This window comes from Candoia aspera, chromosome 1 (genome assembly GCF_035149785.1).
Source record: "Candoia aspera isolate rCanAsp1 chromosome 1, rCanAsp1.hap2, whole genome shotgun sequence".
Classification (NCBI taxonomy): domain Eukaryota; kingdom Metazoa; phylum Chordata; class Lepidosauria; order Squamata; family Boidae; genus Candoia; species Candoia aspera.
Window position 1 is genome coordinate 69,507,035 of NC_086153.1, and position 16,585 is coordinate 69,523,619.

General features: G+C 35.2%; 1 protein-coding gene across 5 annotated transcripts in view; it reads left to right on the plus strand.

Moving 5' to 3' along the window:
• Positions 1-16,585, plus strand: part of CEP170 (centrosomal protein 170) — an 83,169-nt gene that overhangs the window by 26,386 nt on the left and 40,198 nt on the right. For 4 of the 5 annotated variants that reach the window (XM_063306235.1, XM_063306240.1, XM_063306248.1 and 1 more), the window contains exons 1-4: positions 3,337-3,430; positions 3,835-3,997; positions 6,145-6,279; positions 15,487-15,954. In XM_063306235.1, the coding sequence (XP_063162305.1) occupies positions 3,404-3,430; positions 3,835-3,997; positions 6,145-6,279; positions 15,487-15,954 (793 nt within the window). In that variant the 5' untranslated portion in view covers positions 3,337-3,403. Of the gene's footprint in view, positions 1-934; positions 1,014-3,336; positions 3,431-3,834; positions 3,998-6,144; positions 6,280-15,486; positions 15,955-16,585 lie in introns of those variants that run through there. The other variant, XM_063306264.1, reaches the window with a different exon arrangement.

The following is a 16,585-nucleotide window of genomic DNA, read 5'->3' on the forward strand; positions in this document are numbered from 1 at the left end:
TGGAGAATAAGTGGAAGCCCTGCTGTGTGAGCAGATGTCTACTTGCATAATATAGAATCACTAACAAATTGCATGATTACTCTTTGCTTCACACTGGAGCTTTCACTGAAAGTTTCTGCTGCCAGTCAGTAATAACAGTTTTAAAATATATCTGGGGTAAGATAGAATGCATGTTTAGAAAGGAAAAGCATCTTATAGTTAACACACCACATGAGCCAGAGTGTAATAGATTGAAATTAAAGTGTTCATAACATTTTTGGTTTAATAACAAAGTTCTGTGATTTAGACACTGATAGTGTCTTTTTATGAAGCTCATGCTGATAGAATATTCACTGATATTACTTTAAATGTTGTAAATAAATAAATAAAGTGAGATATTTGTTACTGAAAATAATTGGGTTCTCTTCAGATGTGCTAATTCTGAGATACATTGAGATATATTGCAATCCTAAACATAGTTATGAAGTGGTGCATGAACTTGGTGAAAGCAAGAATGGTTGGCAAATATAGAGAGATATAGTGAATGATGTTGGTATAAATTAGATTTAACTACATTTCCTTTCTGTACTCCTATCTCATGCTTTAATTTTAAGGGAGCTGTTTCTTAATTTTTTTCCACACTTTGCATAATATTGCTTACCTAAAAGGAAATAGAGTGATAAGTATCTATGCATGCATGCATATATATTTTCATATATTTGTATTGATCGTTTTAATTCAACATTCTTATAAATAATTAGATAATCATATGCTGTGCTGTGACGTTATAACTAAAATTAGTAAAATATCATGAAGTGCATTACTCTAATATTTATTTATTAGATTATATCCTACCTTTTTCCAGGAACTCAACCTGGGCTATGTGCTTCTCTTCCCCCCCCCCCCCCCCCAATTTTATCCTAGCAACAACATTCTTACTTTCTTTTTTCTCCAGACATTTGTGAATGATGTGCGGATTCCAGAACAGACATACATCATCCTAAAGCTTGATGATAAACTGAGATTTGGATATGATATCCTTAACATAATAATAGAAAAACCTATTTTGATCATCCCTAGGATTTTATTTTATTTTAGTTTTGTAACTTGTTCTGAGTACTTGTTGATAAAATGATAATAGAGAAGTACAAAACAGTAAATTTGTGGATTCTCAAATTTTATCATTGTAGAAAGGAATGGAATAAAATGATATCTTCTCAGAAAGTGAAAGTACTACACACTGAGGATGGGAGTTACCTAGGAATTTGTTTGAAAACTGTAAAGGGAGAGGCTGGCAATTCTTCACTTGCTCAGATTAATTGAAGCCAAACTAGAAATTTTGAGGAAACTAATGAGTTCATGAAGTTAATATTTGAGTCAGCATTTCTTGTTGCTCCTATCACATTGGATTAAACAACCTATACTTTCATCAAGTTTGTTCATATATATTATATCAAAAACATAGTAAGCACACGTATGGCTTATATTTCAGTTATAATGTTTTGGCATTATGTCTAAATTGACTAATCGTAGCATATCATTCAGTTTGCTTAAACTAAACAGGAAGCCACGGTTTTAAGTTAGATTGCAAATCAATTGTCATGATTTTCTGAACCAATGAACTATAGTTAAGCCATCATACTGCTATCAGCAGGGTTAGCTGTATGTTTAAAAATATGAGTTCTTTTTGTTATGTCAAAATGAGACCAGTAGTTAACATGACAGAATGCTTTTGTATTGAATTGTTGCATTGTTGATGTACATTCATTCATTCTATTTAATAACACGTATTTTGTTAATGCCAAACAAATAGGCATCACGCTTGAAGTGAAAAAAGAAATGTTAGCACAAATACATTAGAAGAATTGTAATATAGTATCACACTGTTTTAATAATGATGTTGCTGCATTATCTAAAATATTGGCAGGCAAGTTTTCTGTGGTCAGTGATGGATTCACATTCCCCAGCAACTTTGTCTTCTTTCATGATGTGATGGGTCAGAGTGCTATGATTGTGGTGGGGGCAGGTGAGGAACTTAAGAATTAGCCTTTATATCCCATGACAGAATCAGGTGCCCTAATGGACATGTGGTGTTGTAATTGGTGTCAAGGTTAGGGATTTCTGTCTGTTTGCCAAAACTATGCAAAGATCTTACATAGGTATGAAGAAACCTTTTGCCTAATTAAGACACCTGTGGGCAGATTATCTGCTTTTTGAAAAAATATATAAGGAGCAGACCTGTTAGGCAAGAGAGGAAGGTGTTGTATTTGTGCTGGTGGTACTATATGTATCAAGGAACAGTTGGAGAGAGGATTCCTGGAAGAGGAGGAATATGTAACTGAGGACCCAGCAGGAGCTAGAAGTATTGGAAAGGAAGATCTGCAGAGTAGACCAGCTGTGATAATTATTGGGGCTATATTTGGAAAGGGCAGACCATGAGTCAGCAAGAAAGGTTTGACCATGGCGCTGGAAATCCAAGAAACTCAGGAAAAAGGTTTTACTTTCTCTTTCCCCCCTCCTTTCAGTGCTAAAAGCAAGCACAGAAGTGGAAGTAGTAAAACTAGCTACCTAACAGAGTGAGTATATCAAAGTAGTGATAAGGAACATCTGTTTGAATCAGGGAGGGAGGGAGACATTTAAGAAACTATAGAAAACTCTGTATAGGAATGTGTATATATAGATGTAAAGCTAAGGCCAGTGTATATAAAGAGATCAACTTGAAAAGTACTGTAACAATAAGCAGTATTGTAATTTGGAGAAGAACAGTGCATGTGTTTGTGTCTGGAAAATTCCTGTCCCTTTTCCTACCCTTGGACAATGCCTTATCTTGTCGCATGTAAACTGTCCCCTCCCTGGAATGCCAAAGAGCAGGTGTCTTTCCCATCAAGCTCATTAGCACCTAATAGTGATTATCACTTTTGTCCTCCCTCTCCACACCTTTTTTGATATAGGTTTTATACTGAAGGTTTTTCATATATTGAAGTGTTCTGCTTGTATTTCCATATTTTTCTCTTTTATTGTGATTGTGCATATCCCTTTCAGATGTGATATTTTAATTGTTAAATATAAGCAGCTGGAAGAGGACTATACAACCCGATTGCAATATATGGAAAGCAGAGGTGGGGATTGTATGAATATGAAGTTAAGGGGGAGGGGGGCAGGGCAAAGGCTATGTGAATGAGAGAGGAAGCAAAGGAGATGCTGGACCAGGCATGCTGCCCCCAACTCCGTATCCATGGTTATATGTGATTCTCAAGGACAAGCCTGCCCATTTTCCTTATATACTGAAACTGTAAACAATTTTGGTGTCTCAAAAACTTCTGATGTTCAAAAATACTTTGAAATTCTGAAATAGTTTGACAAGTGTCACTAGTTTCCTTATCATGTCCTACATACCAATCTTTTCACTGTAGTCAGAGGAGAGATGAGAGTGCCTGAAGAAGCACTTAAGGTAAAAAGTTAAATGTACACGTACTTTGTTTCTCGCATTTGTTGTGGTGGTAAAGATCGAATTCTATTAAGTGACAGCCCCCTTTTGTGAGTGCTGCTACTGCTGTTGCTTTGAATGTAGCAAAGTTTACATGAACGTTACCTCCCTACTAAAGCTTTATTTGAATTGCTTAAATCATAACAGTTTTACGTATGGCTCCTAAACGGAAGTGCCAGTTTGTAACTTTTGATGAACATATGAAAATTTGGGTACTTAAACATGTTTGCTTAAAATGGATTATCTGACAAATGAACTTACGCATTCGGATTAGAATCAGATATTAATTTTGTTGTGGTGTATTAACATATTTTTGAAGGTCCTCATATTTTCTTGCTTTGTCTGGTTGGATTTTGTATAATCTTCAGCATGAGAAGTTTACCAGTCAGCTACAGTTATCTCAGAAATCCTCAGAGATAGACGGGGCAAAGCAAAGTAGTGGCAAAACTGCTGAACCAAGAGTACAAGACAGCACTGCTGAAGTTCATCACAAAGCAATGGATACTCTCAAATCGGAAGAAAAATCAGCAGGTAAGAGAATTAAATAAGTATGGTCTATTCTAATCTTTAAAGTATGCTGAATATTTATTTAATTCATTATTTCAATTTATATAGCTGCCCATCACAAATATATGACTCTGGGTGGCTCACAGCAATTAAAAAACAATACAGTGCAAAAACAATTTAAAACCCTATTAAAACCATACAGTGGAATCCATTGCCAAGATAGTCTAACACTCATCAACAACAATTAACATAACCACTGCAAGGCACTATCACACTCTTGGGTCCCCACTCCCAATGGCAAAACCATGTCTTCAAGGCCTTATGGAAAGCCAGCAGGTTTGGGGCCAATCTGCTTTCTGGGGGGATGAGCCACAATATATTTCAGGTATTATATCATTATAAAAATAATATTCAGGTTATGCTATTAAACAGCATTCAAGAGTTACTACATATGTAAAATAATTTCTAACACTGTCAGCCAATTTGTTAAAGACATTTCAGTTTCTTACATTTCTCTGCCACTTTCAGCAATGTGTGATTTATAAAATAGGCTGTTTTATATAAGCCTGGCAATAGGCCTGTGTAGATAAATATGACCCTCAGTTTTTGAGGTGCCGTGCCTTATAGTATTGATTAGTATTGATGTGAAAATACTCGGAGTAATTACTTGGATGTTTGATCTATGTATCAATAAGTAGGAGGCATGGGATTCAGTTTCTTTTTCATTTCCCCAATTCTAAAGAATTTCTGGAAAGTCTACATAAATTTTGGGGAATAGTTTTGAGATGGATGAAGACAGTCTAAAACAATCCAGAAAAGACAAAGGCAAACGGTTCTTTGCTCCTTCTCTGCTATGTCCAAGATAGTATGCAACCAGCTTGGGATGGGGTTGTATTCTCTCTCAAAGTTCGCACAGGAGAAGAAGAGAAGCATACTTCAGGATTCAGTATGGTAGACAGAAGCATAGGTGACATTAAAGTATAGAAGTGCCTTTTAATCAGGTTAAACTCCTAATGAAATCTTCTTGAGGCCTAAACCCTGTCTGAAGAATATAAATCTTGTCACAACTGCACATGCCAGGCTATAGCTACATTAGGCTAATATAGTATTGTCTTGTCATTCTGCTTTTGAAGAGGATTCAGAACACGAATGTACAAAGTGTTTTTGAATTTCAACCATTGTGAGCATTGTGAAGTAAGATTTGGATAATACCTCCAAGATCCTCAAAATCCACAACAGGGTGCTTTGGATTCCAGACAGTCCAAATTTGAAATATTTTGTCCACCATAGTTCAGAACATTCAATGTGTTCGATTCTGTCCCAATTGTTGTGGAGGTTAAGTGACAGTAGCATTTAATACGTATTCTGCATTGGTTGCTTTAGTTGCCAGTCTGATTCGGCATCCTGTGTAACTTTTACAGTGAAACCTTAATTTAACAGATGTTCAGGAGGAAGAAATGTCAGTTAAACATGAATGCCCATTAAATCCAAAGATTCCTCCTTCCCCTTTTTTAGTTTCCCTTCCTCAAGATCATCTACAAGCACTTCTGAAGACAGCTAACTGGGGGAACAATAATTACTCTCTTCCACCCCATGGATTGCCAGAATTTTTTCTCATGCTGAAGAACAGTAGCAAATATACTTTCATTCCATATATGCAGATAAGAGAAATCACTTTTCTAAAATACCATAGTTTGCTTCTCTGGTTGATAAAGGTATAAATGGAAACAGAAAATTATAGTACAACAAATCATTAAGTCCCCTGTATTTCATGAAAGAGGTATAAGTTGTTGTTTTCTGTTTCATTACCTTCTAAATATTTGTTTTTGTTTTGTAATGTGATTCAACTTTTGTCCCAGAGCAAATTTTTTGTCCTGTAACAGCTCTGAAATCCAGGAAGTTGTAAATATTAACAGTGTGAAAAAGAAGGTGGAAAGTGACTTAAAATTCATTTGAAACTCAAAGCAAACTGTTTAAATTGCATTGCAAGCAACTACAGTATAAAAAAAAGATGTAATTTGTATAGCAACTCTTAGATTACAGAAAGTCTTAAAGATACCTGAGTGAAAGAACTAGGGAATTTAAAATACATTGGCACTTGTGACAGAACTATCTTTATCATATTGTTATTTTAGTTGTTTTATAGAAAAAATGTCTTTCTGTTTGTTTAGATCTTTCTGGAATGCCTCGAGGTACGCCATTATATGGACAACCATCTTGGTGGGGTGATGATGAGACTGAAGAGAGGAATGGCTGTAGACAAGATGGTAAAACTGAAGAGAAAGTACAAGAAACAGGAGTTTTAGGTGAGATTATGCAGAAGGTAAATCTTCCTGTAGCTTTTCCCCAGATCCATTTCACAAGTGATGAGGTTTGTACATATTGTATACTTTTGTCTACAATTAGCTTAAACTGAAAATTCTTGTCTGTTAGAACCATGCTGGTTCAGAGGAAAGAGAGGAGAAAAGGTCAGTATATTGTAGATTATCCAGTTTTGTATTATTGTGATGATATGTGGGAATGACCTTGGGAGGCAGGAGGAAGACCCACAGCCTAGGCAACAGACTGATAAGAGGCAACTCAGTCACAGGTGGGAGAAAAGTGTGGGAAGCGTTTCAGAAGGGACTCTCCCTAGTTTTCCAAAGGCTAAAAAGAAAGGAGGGGAGAAATACTTTCAGTCTTGCAAGATTCTGTTCAATGTGACCTTACGATAAAGGTACTGCTGATGCTCCTGGTTGTGCTTCTTGTCTGGACTACCTCGAAGGGCTAACAATTACGTGAAACATGCATCCTTACTAGTTCTTGCAATGGAATTTGAACCAACCAGAGACAAAGGCGAGTTAACAGGCTTTAATCCCACTACAACAGTCTTAACGTGAATCTTGCTTCTTTTTTCCTCCAAGGGAAAGCTGTCTTATGTAGTGAATTCACTGCATTATGTAATTCGGCCATTGACTTACATAGTGTTACCACATGTATTAATGTTTGGCCACTTTTGTGCAGGTTTTATTTTTCTTTGGTCAAAACAGTAGATTGATTAATATAAATCTAATAAATAAACACGTAGGGAAATTATGTGTTAAAGAATCTTTGTGATGTAAATTAAGCACATACTTGTATAAGTTACGTGAGAGAGGCAAAAGAAAAACAAAAAGGGGCTGAGGCAATGTTTTAGCTCCAACTTGCAGTTTACTGATGGTTTAACATATAATGAGAAGAAAGTGGATCAAGCTCATTTCAGAAGAGTTCAATAGAAATGTTACTGAATCAGTAAAGGCTGGTGTTTTGCTGTCTTAAGGCTTTTCTCTGTCTCTATGGTGAGTTGCTGCTCAAGAACAGCCTAATGCTGCACAGAGCAGCCCAGCTGCAGTCCAGTTAAAATGTCTGTGGCTATTTGCAGTGGGTCCATGAAACTGGTTCTGCGTGGAGCTAATTCCAGCAGACCATACATTTTGGATCAAGAATGGTTTGGCAAAATTAGCATTAAAAAATTTTGGTTCCACATCTTAATGGATTTGCTTATAGACAAGGGAGAGTTTATGGGAAGAAGAGATACCTGTTTATAAACTTATAGGGGGTGAAGAGCTACCAAACTTGTTTATAAATTTTGTGATGAGGATTGGAAGTCACTTCTTTATGTATCTGTCTTCTTTTTATTTTACTCTTTCCTTTTTCTTTTCTTTCTTCCTTCTTTTCCTTTTTCTTTCTTTGCACTTTTTACTTTCCTTCTCTTTCTAAGCTTAGTTTGTGTTAGTTTTTATGACTGTAATTAATACACACACACACACACACACACAAATAAATAAATTGATTCCACCTTTAATGGTTCCAAGAATAGAATTCAGAACTAAGTTTCTGTATAAGCAGTAAATTTGACAGAAAAATCTCTACTTAACAGAAGGAAAGCTGAAATATAAAATGGAGTGAATGTATACCTCTCCTGAATCTGCATAGATGATACAAGACTTAATACTTTCACAGTTAAGTCCAGATATGATCCTTAGGGAGAGAGGAAGTGGGGCTCTGGAGAAGTCATATAGAGGGCAGAGCAGCAGCTTTGAGAAAGGGAGAGGACCATGTGCAGCAGTGGGTTTTATTACCCTTTATTAGAACCTATTCCTGTAGCTAAGCCCCTTTAGACCCAACTGAAATTCTGAGTGGAAGCTGAGATTTTGTTGACCAAATGTTCCTTTACTGGAAAATTTATCAAAAATAATTTTACAGTAGAGCCATCATATATTTACTTAACAATCAAGTTCTCATTTCTCTGGGAATGACTAGAATTTATCTTCATTCTTTTTAACATATCCTCCCTGTTAGAATTGGTGAATTAGTCTATGAGTCCATTTTAAGGGCTACATTTTCCTTCAGTTAGACTTTCAAAATACCTATTCATATGTCTGTGTGAAGGATTGATTCATGACAGTTGAAAAAATTATAAGAATATACTTGAGTCCATTGTATCTGCTATGTTACTCCCATTAGTGCTTAAAGTTTCTAGTGTTTAGTCGCAAGCAAAGTTTGGTAAAAATATAACAAAGCAACTGTCTTTTATTTATTTTATTATATTTATCTGGGATGTGTAGTCTTTTCTAGAACAAGTATTGCACCTGGTGTTCAGGTCACATTCCTGGACAAAAGTGGAAGTGACTAGCAAAACTAAATTTAATTTCAATACAGTTAATTGTTAAAATTAATAAAAATAGTTTGTCATTCCCCATTTATTTAATAATTTACCCTTCTATTATATTAAAACCTTGGCAGTAAGGTTCAAAGCTTGATAGGCTGAACCCAAGGTTTTTGAGAGGGATATATATTATGCATTCCTACTATAAACGCAATACATTATTTTTTCATTTAACAATATAGATATTGGATTGAGGCATTGTATGCATTTCAGAAATAAATAATGTATACCAGAAGTTCTTGAATATAATTTTCCATGACTGTTATGCAATTCTATTATAGTTAACAAAATGGATCCTTTTTTGATAATCTGAAAAATTGGTAGCTTCTTGAGCAATCTCTTCACAGAATTCCACAAAGATGAATTAAATGTATTTTAAATAAAAAGGTAGGAACCCTGAAGATCTAGGCTTGTTGATGGTTGCCTAAATCTAGATGACCTTGACTATTTTGGAAGCTAAGCAGGGTTGACTTGGTAGTAGGCAGGGACTACAGAGCTGTTCACTAGACTGGTGAATGTACTGGAAGGAAGCAGTGGGAAACCACTTCTGTAATGCTACGAAAATACTGCAGGGAGCACATCACAAGTTAAACTCAAGATAATCTACTTTTATATTAAGTTAGGATCATTGCTCCTACCAAGTTATCTAATAATATATTTATATTCAGAGTTTCAAAGAAAAAGAAATAAGTATCTGAAAATTCTGAAAAGCGATTGACTTTTTAGTAATCTTGAACACTTATCTTCATGCATAGATTTCTACTATAACAGTATTTAAAAATATGTGTGCATGCATCAGAAGCTCTTAAATAGGTTTAGACATGGATGAGAAGAGGGAGTGATCTTATTAATTGACAAATATTATTAGAAAGCAGACTGAGGACAGGAATATACAGACTATCCTTACGATGGAGAATTTTAAAAAAAACAGATTGTATTGAAAATAATTTTTATTCTTTCTTACCCAATGGAATGTTGCAAAGAAATTATGTAAATGGGCTCAGAAATGCTCCTAGTACATCTCTATTGCAGTGGCTCAGAATGTTCCTTCCCTCTTCCTCCTTAGTCATAGGACCCTCAGTGGAGCTGCTATTGAGTGGTTGAAAAGAACTCCAGAAGCCCTGCTCTACCTGCTTTCCGTGCCTTATTTCAAACTTGTTTATAAATTATCTGCAAGCAATGAAGTCACCAAATTTACTCAATACAACAAATTATTTAGGGCAATAAATCAAAATGGGACTGGGAAGAGCTCCTAACTAGTTGATGGGCATCAACATAGCAAATGAAGTTCTGTGAAAGCAAGGATGAAATGATGGTTGTATTAAGCTGAAAATAATCTAACAGCAAATACACTCAAGGAGTCAAGCTTGAGGTAATGGACCATGGCAGAGTTCTTGGGAGGTATGGTAGATGGATGCATCAAACATCAAGCAAAGCTATGACAGCTGTGAAAATGGTGGATTCCATGCTAAAGTTAAACTGACTTATTTCAGTCTGTGGTAAGGCCAGTGACAGATGCAGTGTGCACTGTGATCACCCCATCTCAAAAATATGCACTCTAGATTTTCTGTACAAGTAATCCAGAGACCATTTTGTCAAGTATTTCTCTAGTGAATATCATATAAATAATATATATAAAAAACATTAGGAAAAATGCCTGTGGATTGTGAACAAAGGATCCATTAATGGGAATAAGCAGGAATCTCTGCAAATGCTTCTGCACAATTCTCATAGATTTTTAAATCAGTGTTATCTTTTTCACATGTATTTAAATACTACATTGAAATTTGCATGCAGCTTGCTATGTTAAAACAATACTGATGTTTTTTTGGATATTTACTAAAATCCCAGGTAGCATATCACTATATCTAATTGTGTTGGAGCCGGGTAGCACCAACGGTGAATTAAATAAATAAATAATTGGCTTAGATAATAAATCAGAAATTGTTTTGCTTATAATTATTATTTTTCAAAGCAACTTAAAATAAACTTAACAGCAGTGCCAAATTAACCTGTTAGCACTTTTTACTGCTTTTTAGAATGACTAGACATTGACTAGAAGAGAAAGGATATATTAGGAGATTGAGGAGATTGAAATGCTAGATTAGTTGCTGCTAAGCCAACTAGATGCAATTAGTTTTAATAGCCTTAAGATAATAAGATTATTTTAGTACTTTTTTCCACCTGCCATAATTGAAAGCTTTGATGGAGAAGTACTACTGAGAAGGCACAGTTGGCTCTGTTCAAGTGTAAAAGGCATTACTTTTGGTAGAATAATAACATTTATTTTTTGTGGTATAGAACAGGATTTAGATATTCATGAAGAGGTTGTTGGTAACATAGGGTGTATATTAAGGTTTTTGCTCTGTTCATTTTCAGTTTTAAAGTATCTCCCTTTTTACCCCCATGAAATTGTTCAGGCTCTTACTTTTGAATATCTTGCTATTTAGTGCTCTTACAAAAAGAAAGCAAAACAAAATGGTAATACATTTATCTTCAGCCTATTAATAGGCTTAAGCATTCATTTATGTTGGCAGTTAAATAGTTCCTTCATAATCAAAGATTTCTGACATGCTCTGTTCTGAACTCTGAGGGCTACGGTAGATGTCATCATTCAAGTTCATCGTGAATACATTGACTCAGGCCTTCGCCACATTGCAAAAAGAATATTGTTGTGATTATTGAATCTTTATTGAATAAGATGTTGTGTAAATTTTATTTTGCCTTTAGGTCTGGGAAATAATTCTGGAATAGCCTGTAGGAAGAGAAATAGTTCTGTTCCTGCTGTAGCCTAGTTCACAATGTTTAAAATGGTTTTGTTTGACTATTGTTTAACATATTGGGCTTATAGCTATTGAACAAAGTGTTCTTAAACAGAGATTTGCAGAGCTAAAATAACTGCATTCTCAAAAATATATAGAGGCAAACTGACGTTGCATGAAAACTGCAGCATATATGTGCCTCCTTTTTTTCTTCTCCCTCTTGCATCCTGTTTTTGTCATTTCTGCAGCTGTCTATTGCGCTTCTACCCTATTGCCACAGATCACTCAGCTCTCAGTAATATATCAACAAGAGGATTTAGGAAAGCATGGGAGATCTGTGAAAATCTGGTCCTTGCAGCCAGAAGCACTATCATTGGATATAAATAATAAGGTCCGGCCTGTGAAATAAAATTAGAGCTAGACTAAAATCTATAACACATCAATTATAAATGCAGTCTGTCTTTTCTAAAGGTTCAGTTCCTTTGATAGTAAACCCTTAGAAAAGTGTGAGAGATTGCAGTGTTTCATAATGACTGAAGATGTCCTGGATTTTACTGCACTTCTACCATTTAACTGCCTGGGCACTTGCATAGCTATTTGATGTTTATATCAGGTTTTCATCTTGTCACTGGTTTTTGTCATCTGAAAAGATATGGCAGATTCCAAGCTTGTGGTGTTTGAAAACAGGCACAAAACGATTATCCTTGTGTTTTGGCTTTATATGTGAAGTTGCTGTCGTGTAACTTCAATATAGACTTTTGAGGATAGTGCTGCCTCCCCAGCAAATGTGTCTCATCATTGTGTGTAAGTTTGTGTATTTGTGTCTGTGTGCATGTATGTGCATCGGTTCTCCTCTAAGTACCAATCATTATGTAACAAGATTTGTTCCATCCATAAATATAAGAAAACTATGCAGGTTCAAGAAAACCCCATGTACAAAAATACTGTAAGGGAAAGGGGGCAAAGATGGAGCAGTGAGGACTGAATATACTTGGTGGACCTGGAATGCCAACTGACTTTTGTGGAGTGGAGGGAGAATAACAGCAAATAGGCAAGAGGGAAAATAGGTTGGGGTATCTTAGAAAAGGATAAGGCTAGTTAGCTACAATACTACTTTAAGACTGCTGCAGGTTTCACTTCTGGGGTTAACTTGAATAGAAATAATAAACCAAAACTTTGCAGAGGGAATGGGACAACCAAGCTTAACTAATTAATAGTTTTGCATTAATATTTTTCAATGCTTCTGGTTATTGAAATAACTCTGCATATGCAGCTAAGCCTGGATCAGTTCATAGACTTAAAATTGTTATTGACATGCTGAGGAATTTTGGCTGAAATGCATTGTAAATCTTACATTTTAGAATAGTTTTAATTAATAAAGCAAACCTTTCTAGCTTAATTTTCAGAATACTAAATTAAGTGGCCTGTTCAATGATAAAAAATTTATAACAAAAAGTAGGAAATAACTTGGCCATCAAAGAAATTATTCTCTGCTACCATTACGTTCTATGGACAGCTGTTCCCCTCTACCTAGAAACAAACTGTTGTGCTAATGAATATCGAAGAACCTCGGTTTCACATTCTTGCTACTTAGAATCCTTTTCTTTCACATGAACAATGGCTTTCATCTGTCTCAGTCCAAAATCCATCCTGTCCCAGTGTACCTCGGAAACACTATGTTTCAGTTCAGTCTTTGGTCTTCCATGGTCTTTGCTACCAGCCGCCCCGGCTTCCTAACCAGTTTGCTCATAACACCTGCTGTTCCTACCCTGTTATTAACTAATGCTGCTCCATATCTGTCCTGAGCACTTCTTACTCCCTGCTGTGCTGTGCTTTCTGCCATTTCAAACAAAAGCTTGCTGTTCTCACTTCCAGAATCCTGGTTTCTGATTCTGGATCCATACATGCAGTTAGTTATTCTCACACAGATACAATTTGACATGTGGACAGCTCTGCATTGCATGTTAACCAAGCAACTGACCCATTTTGTTCCCCACCAATACTGCATTATACAGTATCCTGGCAGAGAACTCCTTAACATTTTGCATGCTACAGTATTTACTAGAAAAGGTAAGAGGAATTATCAACCAGAAACCCAATAACAGCTTTCCCTTTAAGAAGAAAAAAATTGATAGATTTTCTAAAAAGCATGTTGGGGAACAGACTGAACAGTGTTACACTTTAAAATCCTTATATGGAGAGTTGTTCTGGAAGACTTCAATTCACACAAGATTTACTCTACTCTCCATTTCCCCTCCTCCTGACATTTAGAAATCTCAGCTCTACTCTAGAAGTTCCTCCAGCCATCTGGATCAGATTTGGTGAATACATGTGGAGAAGAATTGTTTAGCTGGTGGATACCATTCCCTTAATAACCAGACCTAGTTGAATATAACCCACTGACTTTGATCCAAAGATATTGAAGTGGATATTCTACTTGTGCTATAGAAAACAGAATTCTGTATGAGGGGCTACATCATGAGAAACAAATTTGGTAGCAGCTACCTAAATAACAACAACAAAAGGTTCTGCTTATCCAGGTGAACCTTTGGGTCTATAACAAAATGTGTTTTTTTAAATACTAAACATGTGTGACTGGATATAAGGACATTCTTGCATATATATATGTGTGTGTGTGTGTGTGTGTGTGTGTGTAAGCTGTATTTGTTGCTTAATTAAATGGATATTTTATAAATGCATATTCTCCCTCCCCCCAAACTAATACAAAATTTCATTTTTTTCTACCAATTAAATTACTGAAAAGTTTATTTTAATTGATTTTAACTGGTCTCTTTCTCAGTAAGTTGCACATTTCAGAGCAGTTTTCTTCTTTTTCAAATCCTAAGATACTGTGCATAAAGCTGTGTATCTTAACTGGATGTAATATAATCTTTCAGAATTAGATAAAAGTTCTACATTTTATCATTACTGTAAAACAGTAAAAGCCTCAACTACTACTTTTAGATTGGTGATCACAGAATACTATATACTATTTCTTATTCATTGCCATTATAATTTATTCTTCAACTATACAAATAGAGAGCCTGTTGCAATTACCATTCTAAAAAACCTTTATGTTTAAATTAAATGTGATTATTTCTGAAAAACATCAAGGATTCTGCTTGCTGCCTGCTTTGCTGACCATTTTAAAATGAATTCTGCGTGACATGGAGCATTTTTTCCATCCATAGTGTAAACTTATTGAAAGATTTCTTAAATTTTTATTAATATCTTAAACATTTCTTTTTGTTTTTTATATGCATCTTAAAGTAAACTATGGTTCTTAATTCAGTAGTTTCTACCTACTGTCCAATGTTCTTTTCAGCAGCGGTTGCTTGTGGTTCTATTCACATCCCTGACACTTGGCTGTCAAGCTTATTATGCTAATTGCATAATGTCTCACAAAAGCTTTGATTTAGCATTTATTCAGAATGTACATTGTCTCTCTACTACTACTACATTCTTTGCTCAACAGAAAGTAAGAAATTTACAAAGTTCCACATGTTTTTTGCTGCTATAGTAAATTTCATTTTAAATTGATCTTCATTTCCCCCTTTGTGGTTTCAAATTTGGATTTTCAAAATATTTCTTGAATCTTTGCAATCTCCCTTATCTGCTTGGTTTTTCCAGGAATATTTTTAAAATAAAATATTACTAGGTTTATTTAAAATCTGAATTAAAGCTAAGTCTACACTTAGATTTCAATATTGGCCCATGGAGTTGAAAATACTTTCTAAAGAATAATCTCTTAGATATCACCCATGACTTCATTAAATCAAGGCAACATTTGACATCAATGAATCTAACAGATTCCAAATGTTCTCCAGCATTCCTCATGAGCTTTCTTTCAGTTGGGCATGCTAGTTTTTAATGCATGTCTTCAGTTGAAAATACAAGCAAAGTAGAAAAAAGTTGCAGTTCCAAAACCGTTTTTCATTCTTTCTGCACAAACTTGTATTTCTTTTTCAAGAATTTTTGCCTGGCTTTTATACTGATTCTGAAATTCCTTGAAGACTTGGGTTGCACAATGTTGGAGAATTCAATTTCTTTATTTTTCTTAATAGGAGGCAGCACAGATGGCAAGCAAGCTGAGGAGCAATCTGCAGCTGCAACTGGAGAAGAACCTTATCCTTTTTGTAGGGAACCAAGTTATTTTGAAATCCCTACAAAGGAATTCCAGCAACATTCACAAACACCTGAGGGTACTATTCATGAGATCCCAACAAAAGACACACACATAGCAGGGGCAGGGCATGCTTCCTTTACTATTGAATTTGATAACAGCACCCCAGGAAAAGTAACCATCAAAGATCATGTCACAAAATTCACTCCAGATCAGCGTCCCAAGCCTAAGAAGCCTTCTCCTTCTGGTGCTCAGGATCTTTCTGGGCTTCAAACTGTGATGATGGCACCGGAAAGTAAAGTGGCAAACTGGTTAGCACAAAACAATCCCCCAACGATGTGGGAAGCATCAGAAGAAGATTCAAAAAGTATTAAGAGTGATGTTCCAGTCTACTTGAAGAGGCTGAAAGGTAAAATAAATAATTTCAGCGTTATTTCTTTTGCCTTGAACACTTAATGTAAGTACACGTGCTAGAAATGCATACCATTACTACACTTTGTTAGGATTCTTACAGGTCAAAATATTTTAATCAAAGCATTTTGACTGACAATGAATTGTACCAAGACGAAATGGTGATGATGTTAACTGTAACATTATCACAGTTCCAAAATAAACATTTCCTTTAAAACTTGTATACATAAACTGATAGTTTTCTAATGTTCCAATAGCACTTTCTAATAGAATACAACTGAAAATAGGATTTCTGATATTTTTATATCCATACCTAAAAGAAATAAACTAAATGTTTTCAGCTAAAACTAGATTTAATGATTATAGTGGGTTAAAAAAATATAAAGCCTATGGGCAGGTTCCAAACAACAGTTACTAATTCCATGAGCACAGGAAATTTTAGACTTTGGTTTTTTTTCAAATATGACCTTGTGTTTTGGGTACTTTTGAAGGTACTTTTCAAAAGATGTCTGTGACCTGATGTTGATGGGCTGGCAGAGAATTTTGTAATTGCGGAGTGTGGAATGTATTGCATTAATTTACAGTATTGAATATTTTGTGTGCAATCCCCAGCCATGCTTTGTCAATAT